General features: G+C 35.0%; 1 protein-coding gene across 1 annotated transcript; it reads left to right on the top strand.

Annotated features, from left to right (window-relative positions):
- The first annotated feature begins 242 nt into the window (after window positions 1-242).
- LOC134237394 (uncharacterized) lies at window positions 243-1,922 on the top strand. The gene is made up of 3 exons (XM_062719499.1): window positions 243-438; window positions 1,039-1,279; window positions 1,430-1,922. The coding sequence occupies exons 1-3, from the start codon at window positions 243-245 to the stop codon at window positions 1,920-1,922; spliced, it is 930 nt and encodes a 309-aa protein (XP_062575483.1).
- Window positions 1,923-11,205: the final 9,283 nt, after the last annotated feature.

The following is an 11,205-nucleotide window of genomic DNA, read 5'->3' as shown; positions in this document are numbered from 1 at the left end:
GAAACTCGAATTTCGAATCTCGAATTTTGAATCTCGTATTTCGAAACTTGAATCTCGAATGAGCCTTCTGGGCTTTCGTACTCAGTACCAATGGACAGACTATACATTTAATTTACCAATTAATTGCTGGATTAGCTAAAATTAATAAGGCTGCCATTTTTCTCAGCTACTATGCTGGTACTTTAAGCAATTACAAATACTGTATATTTTTAACTCTATCTTTCAGAGTCACAATCTTAATAATGGACCCCCGTACCAGAGCCCAGGATGTGATGCGATGTGACCTGTGTGAGACCGCTATGGTAAAGATACACTGTGATACATGTCTTGTCAATCTGTGTACAGCTTGTGTAGGAATACACTTCTCTGCTGATTTTGCAAAACCTCATAAAATTGTTGATTTCAAGGACAGAAAATCTACCCCTCTCTATCCTGGATGTAAATTGCATAAAAAACAGCAATGTACAATGTACTGTAATCAATGTGACATTCCTGTCTGCACTAAATGCATTGCATCGGATCAGCATAGAGGTCATAAGGTATCAGAAATCTTACAAGTTGTGGACGAGAAAAAAGAAAAGATTATCAAAGAACAAACTGAACGACATGAAATAATTTATCCAACCTATCAGGACATTGCATCTGATGTAGAAAACAGAATGAGTCAGTTAGAAAAGGAATATGGAGATCTCTCAACGGCCATAACAAAACATGGAGAAGACTGGCACAGAGAAATTGACAAACTTGTCCAGAAACTTAAAACTGAAGTTGACGAGATGAAAAACACACAGTTACAAAATCTACAGAAACATCTGGATGAAATAAATAAGAATATTTCTAACATTAGGGATGAAATCAATTCAATTGATTTTGCTTATGATTCTAACAACATTTCAAAACTGTTTAATATTACAATCAATGTAGAGAGATATAAAAATCTTCCACAACAAATTCTGCCACCTTTACCTAAATTTTCCACAGGCAGAATTAATGAAGATCTTGGTAAAATATTTGGAACCTTGTGATTGAGATCTTTAGCTTCAGATAAACATGGATGCAGCATGAAGACAACACAGAAATCACCAGAAGCTAGATCCTCTCCTCCGGTCAGACAGCTGCTTGATCAACCAGAGACTGTCACCACCATAAACATTGGGTATGAATTCCTTTTTAATGTGGTCTGTCTAAGTGATGAAGAAATATGGACAAAAGGAGTTGGCAACACCATGAAACTCTACAGCATCAATCAGGGATCACTGCTCAAGTCAATCACAACAAAGTCAGGATATGAGCCATGTGACATAGCAGTGACAAAAAGTGGAGATCTAGTTTATACTGATCCCTTGAAAAGAACTTTGAACATTGTGAAGAATGAGAAGATAGAGGAGGTGATCAGACTACAGAACTGGAGACCTATGGGTGTCTGTAGTACCTCCTCTGGTGATCGCCTAGTTATCGTGGAAAGTATTGATTACATGCAAACAAAAGTCGTCCGTTACTACGGTTCCACAGAGAAACAAACCATTCAGTCTGATGATAAAGGTAAACCTCTCTATTCATCTGGTTTTTGTAATATCACTGAGAACAGGAACCTTGATATCTGTGTGTCTGACCCTGAAGCTAAAGCAGTAGTGGTGGTCAATCAGGTCGGGAAATTGAGATTCAAGTACACTGGACATACTCCTGCTCCAAAGAATGAACAATTCTATCCACAAGGAATCACCACAGACATTCAAAGTCACATCCTTACGGCTGATAATAGCAATAAGTGTGTCCACATCATAGACCAGGATGGACAGTTCCTCCGTTACATAGACTGTGGACTGGGTGATCCCTGGGGACTGTGTACAGATACAAATGACAATCTGTTTGTTGCTCAACTTAGGAAACAAAAAGTGAAGAAAATCAAATATCTCCGCTGAAAACCTACTTCTACTAAATACAAGTAAAATTCTAGCATGTGTGTGCATCTTAAAATTATTCATAACTCCGTTATACCAATATTGTAATACAACGATACTTGTATTATAATATCATCAATGTCATATCCATGTTTTATTAAATAAACATGTATGTCTCAAGAATTTATAAATGTTTACAATTTACTGATGTTAATAGAGCTGAATAGGGATTTATTGTATGAAAACTACAAAAGAAAAACTTTTTTTTTAATTTCATAAAGTATGCAGTATCACATGGAGTTCAGTGTATCATCAGGAGTTTTGACATATTGCTATAGATACAAATATTTCAAAGTATATTGTGACGTCGTGTAACGTCAAAAATGTTGCGCTTTAGAACAGTTCATTGTGATGTCATCACGTTACGTTCTTGACAAATAATGCGGGAAAATTGTAAATTGTCTACTATGACAGGGCATTTAGCTTTGGTTGAAACAATAAAAAAAATGGCCTAATGGCCGACCAAAGCTTTTCCTTGGTTTCAAGTTCTTTTTCGGAAGTCTTGTTGTAGAACTTGTATATAGGAAACACTGTAAAATTAGGAAAAATGGTTTCAGCTGATATGTCCGCTCACGGCAGTGCACTGGTATTCAGTTTGACGATGCCGTCTTTGTAGCCTGGTCAGTTCTCTGTTTTTTATTCATAAATGAACTTTTTTCTAGTAAACTTAGCCTTCTTTGTAAAATAAATTCAGTATTTATTGACCCCATATACAAACCTAATGATTATATTTGACACATGTCAGAATCTCATGATCTTAAAAATATGCCTGTAAAACAATTTAAGTGGCTTGACCTTGGTTTATAATCACTTGCAGAAAAGATGAAACTCCTGTGGAATCATCCTTTGGTAGTGTAGATTCAAGTTTGTTCAAATCAAGACCCCTGGGGGTAGGGTGGGGCCTAATGGCCGACCAAAGTTTTACATAGAAATATATAGGAAAATTCTTTAAAAATCATTTTCTAAAAAATAGCAAATCCATCATTTGTCATGGGACTTCTTTGGATTTAAACTTTACAATAAAAACCATTTTCTACTTTTTCCTAGCCTTTGTGCTCAGGTGAGCGATGTGGCCCATGGGCCTCTTGTTAAAAAATCTTCTTCTCAAGAACCACTGGGCTAGGAAAGATGAAACTCATGTGGAATCATCCTCAGGCAGTGTAGATTCAAGTTTCTTCAAATCATTTTTAAGGAATTTTCCTATATATTTCTATGTAAAACTTTGGTCGGCAATTTTGGCCCCGCCCTACCCCCGGGAGTCATGATTTGAACAAAGTTGAATCTACACTACCCGAGGATGTTTCTCCATAAGTTTCATCTTTCCTGGCACAGTGGTTCTTGAGAAGATTTTTTAAAATATGCCACCAAATTTTCAGTTATTCCCAATTATCTCCCCTTGAATGAGGGTGAGGCCCTTCATTAAACTTGAATCCCCTTCACCCAAGGATGCTTTGTGGCAAGTTTGGTTGAAATTGGCCCAGCGGTTCTTGAGAAAAAGTCGAAAATGTGAAAAGTTTACAGGCAGACAGACAGACGGACGCCGGCCAAAATGTGATCAGAAAAGCTCACTTGAGCTTTCAGCTCAGGTGAGCTAAAAATGCTATTAATTTTTCTCTAATTCATAATTATCTCCCCTTGGAAAAGGGCGTGGCCCTTCATTTGAACAAACTTGAATCCCCTTTACCCAAGGATACTTTGTAGCAAGTTTGGTTGAAATCGGCCCAGTGGTTCTTGAGAAGAAGATGAAAATGTGAAAAGTTTACAACAACAATGACAACGACAACGACAGACGACGGACAAATTTTGATTAGAAGAGTTCACTTGAGCCTTCGGCTCAGGTGAGCTTAAAATGTTGATGCAGTTGCACAGCTCTCATCAATATCTATCAGCATATGAAGTTTGATGAAAATATCTTGAACAGTTTCTTTGAAACTTAGCTTTGAACAGAGCTAAATGCAAAGTGTGACGGAAGGACGGAAGACGGACATGACAAACACTATATGCCTCAGCCATAATCAAGGCGGGGCTTAATAAAAATTTCCTATGTTCCTGATGTCCTATGACATTTGCATTTTGTTTCGATTTAAAGAATCTAGACATACCAACAACTCTCATTTTATCCTTACATATAAAACGTACAAGGATACGGGCCGGTGTCGCATAATATTTGGTCCGCCTCGTTTAAAGTTCCGGCCGGACCTAATACGATAATATATTTGGTCCGCCTGGCTCTATAAGAAAAGGTCCCCCCTCGGTCTATTTTACAAATTGTATGCGTGTGTTCATTCGATATTAATTGAAAAACTATTGTTTTAAAATTAATTGGGGATATAAAGTGGTATTAATAGCAAGTGTTTCCTCCAAGATAAAGTAGTAAACAACAAGTAAGAAATTAATACATTGTATACTTATAAATAAAGGAATGTACATATAGATGTATTGATCGTGTTTCCTGTCGGGAAGATGGGACATGCTTATTTTGTCGTTTAAATACACTAATGTCAACATCATTAAAAAAATATATTAAATGTTCATACATTTACCTTCACCGTCTGTTTACTAGTAGATTAATCAGTATGCAATGAACAGATGAATGTTCGTTAGTCCAACACAGATCATTTAGTTACACCTCTTTCCAATAAACATGATAAATGTCTGACTTCACTCGCAAAAAAATCACATCTTTCAAAATATATTTCTTGATGATATTAATAAAAAAATCTGTCATTCTTTACGTTTAATATTGTTGTCAATAACTGGAAGGTCACTGTGACAGGGGATTATGTCACGGTGTACTACCCTACACCGTTATTGTAAAAACAACATGCCTACGGATTGGCAGTTGGGGGTTAGCCTATAATTGTCGTTTAAGAAAACCTAAAGTACCACATCCCATGTGTTTTTATAAGTTAACACTGTTTCTTACCTATTCAAAGGCTAATTACTATATCTATTAGATCTTTGCATTTCATTTCCTGAATTTTGCATTGCATTTTCCGACAATTTTTGTTATTATTTCGGAATCTTACATTTTTATTTTCATTTCCGACATTATTTAGCCCCCCCCCCCCACATTTTGGTTTTTTTTTTTTAAAAGAGATACCTTTATGGCAATTTAAGATTATACATATATAATAAAGATGGAAATGGATTTTTAACAGGGTATTGTATATATGTATTATATAATATTATTTATTTTAAATCACAATTTTTTGAATTTAATCATTACATACACTCTGTATGCAATATTATGTCTAGTTATAAGAAAAGGAAAGTTCACAATACCTACATCTGCTCCAGGGTAAAATCAATTAAATTTCTTGACAGCTTTAAGCAAAGCCTTTTATATTTAAAATATTTTCTTTGAATATCTAAAATATTTTACTTTAAGAATTTTTATAACGGAAGTATGAATTTTTTTTTTCATTGCCGAAAAAATACTGACATGAATTTGACAAATGTCGGAGATTAAAACTTTAAAAATGTAAAAACTGTCGAAAATGAAAAATTCATTTTTTTTTTTTTTTTTTTTTTTTGGAAAATTCTGAAAATGAAATGCGGCCTGTTTACTAAATATTACTCCGGGACAAGGTAAATGTGCATTAATTGGTGAAATTAAACCAAAGTCGATAAATTGCTGGATTTATAAATGCCTTTATCATTCATATTTAATATATACATGTTGCTCATATAAAATCTCTTTGCACTGCATGTATAGGTTACATCATAGAAGCCGAGTAGTATTGTTTATATCGTTTTCATGGGGCGTGGAAATCGAGGGCGCGGAGCGCCCTCGATTTCCACGCCCCATGAAAACGATATAATCAATACTACTCGGCATCTATGATGTAAGCAACTTGTCGCATGTCTGATGACGTAAATTTCATTGAGAGTGTCAAAATTCAAGAATAACAAAAAGATTCATTTCAAGCTAGCTCTCCAACATGTCGGACGTTCTTAGTGAATTTGACTTTGAGTTTTTAACTGAGTTTTAAGATTTTGACAATTTATTTTTGAGCCAGGCACTCGACAGATATGAAATCACAGAAACAAATGAAATAGCAAGGAGTTTAACGATAAAAAGTTTGGAGATTTTACCGTAAGTTTCAAATTTTCAAAATGGATTAATCTTTTGAACGACTGGGAACTTTAGACCGAGTTAAATACATGTATTTTAATTTAGTTAAAGACTAAGAAATAGCTATACATGTTCATTTTTCTGTGGTTATGAACTTGTGAAATAAAATCAGTTTTTTTTCTCATGACCTGATTTCTGCCTCCTGCAGTGATATATGAAGGGGCGTGGAAAGTATTATCGCATATGTGATATGGGATATATCACCACAGAAAGATCAAAGAAAATCACCGCAGATATGCGACAAAAATAATATACTTACACTGATGTCCCTTGGACACGAAGAATATCGGTATTGTACATATATATCCCACATTTTTTTTCCAGAGAAAAGAGCAACGGGGGGGGGGGGTGGCCCCTGCCCCCTCCCAACTTTTTATCCCAACTTTACTTCTTATATTGGAAATGTTCATTGAAAGGCTTGTTGCCCCCCCAACCCCCAACCCCCAGCCCCACTTTATACTAGAGGTAATTGGTATGGTTTGTTCCCATCTCGCCTTAACTGTAAAATTTAGCATTCCCATTTCGCTTTAGTAAGCTCTCGGGTGAATTAAGGTGATGAAGATTTAACATGTTATATAGCATAAAGTATTTTTTGGTATTTCACGTATTATTTTATTCACAGTATTCATAAATTTCTATTAATTGTTAAATCCAATCTAAAAATTTTTATCATTTACAGTTTTAAGTCAACTTAGTAGTAATATTTACAAATACACTGTACTAAACTTTTTAACTTTTTTTTTACCTGTGTTTCACAATCAAGGCGAAATAAGAACACACCATTGACATCATTGAAATGTAGTATTGGATGCAAAAAATTGGTACTGAAAGAAGTAGGCCTTGAAAAATGTTGGCATTCTGAAATACAGAGGGCGGACCTTTTCTGATAACAGCGTTTTAGGTCCGCCCTGCCTCTTTCTTTAGTTTTTAAGCTACGAAAATAAACCCTGTCCAAAAATTTCCCTTTATGACATGAAGATATCTGAAATACAGAGGGCGGACCTTTTCTGATAACTGCGTTTTAATGTCCGCCCTGTGTCTTTCTCTATTTTTTTAAGCTATAAAAATAAACCCTGTCCAAAAATTCCCTTTAAAACATAGAGATATCTGTAAAACCGAGGAAGGACCTTTTCTGATAACTGCGTTTTAAGGTCCGCCCTGTCTCTTTCTCTAATTTTTTTAAGCTGCGAAAATAAACCCTGTCCAAAAATTTCCCTTTATGACATGACGATATCTGAAATACAGAGGGCGGACCTTTTCTGATAACTGCGTTTTTAGGTCCGCCCTGTCTCTTTCTCTAGTTTTTTAAGCTATGAAAATAAACCCTGTCCAAAATTTGCCCTTAAAACATAGAGATATCTGATAAACCGAGGAAGGACCTTTTCTGATAACTGCGTTTTAGGTCCGCCCTGTCTTTTTCTCTAGTTTTTAAGCTACGAAAATAAACCCTGTCCTAAAATTTCCCTTTATGACATGAAGATATTTGAAATACAGAGGCCGGGCCTTTTCTGATAACTGCGTTTTTAGGTCCGCCCTGTCTCTTTCTCTAGTTTTTAAGCTACGAAAATAAACCCTGTCCAAAAATTTCCCTTTATGACATGAAGATATCTGAAATACAGAGGGCGGACCTTTTCTGATAACTGCGTTTTAAGGTCCTCCCTGTCTCTTTCTCTAGTTTTTAAGCTACGAAAATGAATCTTATCCAAAAATGTCCCTTTATGACATGATAACTGTGTTTTAAGGTCCGCCCTGCCATGTTCTCTTTTGTTAATTATAGAATTTGTACCCGTCCATAATTTTTGCTATGCAAGAAGACGATATCTGAAGTACAGAGGGCGGACTTTTTCTAATAACTGCGTTTTAAGGTCCGCCCTACCATTTTCTCTTTTGTTAATTATAGAATTTGTACCCCGTCCAATTAATAACTGCGTTTTAAGGTCTGCCCTACCATTTTCTCTTTTGTTAATTATAGAATTTGTACCCCGTCCAACTAATAACTGCGTTTTAAGGTCCGCCCTACCATTTTCTCTTTTGTTAATTATAGAATTTGTACCCCGTCCATAATTTTTGCTAAGCAAGAAGACGATATCTGAATTACAGAGGGCGGACCTTTTCTGATAACTGCGTTTTAAGGTCCGCCCTGCCATTTTCTCTTTTGTTAATGAGAGAGAGATGTGCCCTGTGGCAGCGTTGTATTATATTTCTCCAACCAATATCGGATATAGTCAATATATAAATATCTAAAATTGTATTAGGTAATATTCGGAGCAGCACATGCGTAATTTTTAGCATATGTAAAAATCGACCTCAAGAATTTCTCATGGACCAGATTGTATTGGTACTTAACATGATAATTAGTATATTCTGTTATATTGTCATTTAACCAATCAAGCCACGCTTCCCTTTTAGAGTATGTCAAATCAATGTATTCTTACTGTTTTCTGTGTAAAATGTTGATAAATTTTTTTATAAGAATTCTACATTGGATATCACTCTCCACCAGCTTTATTTATAAAAGAACTAAGTATAATAGATGAAGATAAATTAAATTATTTCAATTGATTTATTAAAAAATGGACTGTAAAGGGTCGATAACATGTAAATGTACAAATTAGTTATTTTTGCAAATTTGTAGCTGAACACTTGGCACGTCACCGGAACACACGCAGTCAGTTTATTTCTGGGTACTGTTGCGGGGGGGGGGGGGTGCACAGATTCAAAATACACAACATATGAAGAGGAACATTAGTGATGCCATGATGGATCCAACTGTAAACACATGTATATATATGCTTTATTGTTTTTTTATCATACTGATTTTCCCCTATATAAAATTAAGTGATTACATCTGAACAATTCCCTAGAAATCGCTGTGCATCGGCTAATCCTCGTGCGTTTTCTTCTTCTTTTTGAGCTAATCCCTCAGTCGAAAGCTAGTCATGCTAATTCGCGGTTATCCGTAATCCTCTAGTTCTTCAATAAAAACAGTGATAAATGAAGGACCAAAGTATGATTATAAACGGAAAACAAAGGTAACTGTAAAGACTACAAGAAACCAGAGATTTACATTCTTTATTCTTTATCGGTCTAAGTATTACACTCTAAACTTGGGATAAGAAATTTCTTTAAAGTCGTATAGGGCATATTTTTTTTATAAGTTCAGACTAACTATTATAAAATAGGTCTTTCTATTTATTCTGGTATATACTTTTTATAAAGATGGGACCGCTGCATTTCATTTCTGGAATTGGTATAGCATTAGTATGTAGAAATGGAATTTTGAAAGAATTTATTACACACATGCATAAACATCTGCATAAATTTAAATTTAAAACCTGATATCTATATATGTACTTGAAGCACGAAGTCCAGTAAACAGAGTTTAATGAGCATGTAGTTTTTTCATCACATTTAATGTTCACTAAATTAAATATCAAAGACTGCTCCGAACTTATGTCTAAGACATTTGATTTACTATACAGTCTATAATTTATCATTTAAAATTTTTCATTACCGAAAAGCACCTCCTGAAAAATTGCACTTTAGAATGTCGGAAATGAAAGCTTAAAATGTCGGAAATATAATCAGAAAAAGTTGAAAATTTAAAAATAAACAAATAAATAAAATTCCGGAAATGCAGCCTAACACATTGACAACGAAACAATGAAAACCACACAATTTGAATCAATCACGTTTCATAGATATCAGAGATTTAAAACAATGACTGATTTTATATCGACTCATAATTTTAATTACAGGCACAGTTTAAAGTCAATTTGACCAATAGAAACGTGTGGATATTAATAAGAGTTCAAAATCAGTGAAAATTTAATTTGAACGTAAATATCAAATCTCGTGTAAATCTACGCTTAATCTCGTATTTTTTATTTTTCAGCCCAGATACGCCATATTTAGCTATAAATTTTCAAATAAAGACTTTACATGTATATAATTATTTATTAATATAAATGTCACAGTTCTGGAGTGAACGCATGAATATTTTGTTCCCTAATAAAAAAGAAAATCTACATATATGCAGGGGCGTGGTATCCGGGGGGCCAGGGGGGGGCCTGCCCCCCCCCCCCCCCCCACTTTTTTTCCCAACCTTACTTACACTATAGGAAATGTTAATTGAAAGCCTGGTTGGCCCCTTCACTTTTAGAAATGTACCAAAAATGTAGTATAAGAATTGGTACTAAAAGTAGTTGACACTGAGAAAAAGTTAACCTACCCCCCCCCTCCCCAAGAAATAGGATTTTCGACTTTGGGCAACTTTTACCTGTTTTTTTTTTTGTTTTTTGTTTTCTTTTTTTTTTTGCTTGTCAACTTTTTCAGGTTAGTAAAAATTTTTTTTTCTCTGCCTGGCCCCTCCACTTTCAAAAACGATGCTACGCCACTGATATGTAAAGCAATTACATGACCATAAGGTTCACCGACCATTCAATGACAGCGCCATCTGCCGCGGGCTCTACCTGTGGGTACCTGTCAGGTATACAAATACGTCACACACCCATTGTTTTATTAGCTATACACACCGACAGATTTAACACCTTTATTCGTACTGGTGTTTTCCCACTTAGCCAACATTTTGAAAAAATACGGGTAAAACACAGGTAAATCTGTGTTGGCTAAGTGGGAATGGGGTGTAGGTGGAGAACAAAAGAAATTAATTACAGGTAGACTATAGTCTGTTTTAGCTATATGCTAAATAAATAGTAAATAATTATTCGTACTAATTTACACAAAGCTTATTCAAGGGAAAAACAAACACTCGCATAATAATGATGGCATTATTTTTTAAGAAATCATGGCCCTATACGGCACTGCTTAAAGCACACTAAACGAAATGTAGATTCTTGTCCTAGAGATACGTTGTACAAAAAATAAAACACATCAGGGTAAATTCTTGTTTTATCATTTACTAGTCTAAACAAACTCGTTTTAATTTCATATGATTAAGTCAAAATTAAAACATTTTGAACCACCCGGACCTTAAAACATAGGCGGACCTTTTCTTAGACGGACCGGACCTTTTCTTATAAAAGGCGGACCAAATATGTTATCGTATTTGGTCCGGCCGGACCTTTAAACGAGGCGGACCAAATA

The sequence above is a fragment of the Saccostrea cucullata genome, unplaced genomic scaffold (assembly GCF_032062105.1).
Source record: "Saccostrea cucullata isolate Sc308-1 unplaced genomic scaffold, CSIRO_AGI_Scuc_v1 ctg4894, whole genome shotgun sequence".
Classification (NCBI taxonomy): domain Eukaryota; kingdom Metazoa; phylum Mollusca; class Bivalvia; order Ostreida; family Ostreidae; genus Saccostrea; species Saccostrea cuccullata.
Note: the sequence above shows the minus strand (reverse complement) of the source record. Positions and strands in the feature narration are given on the sequence as shown.

Bases quoted from the DNA above. Each gene is read 5' to 3' on its own strand.
- LOC134237394 (XM_062719499.1), top strand. From the start codon at position 243: ATGGACCCCCGTACCAGAGCCCAGGATGTGATGCGATGTGACCTGTGT. The intron at 439-1,038 runs GTAAATTGCATA...TGAGATCTTTAG, and splicing joins TACCCCTCTCTATCCTGGAT to CTTCAGATAAACATGGATGC. The intron at 1,280-1,429 runs GTCAGGATATGA...GGGTGTCTGTAG, and splicing joins CTCAAGTCAATCACAACAAA to TACCTCCTCTGGTGATCGCC.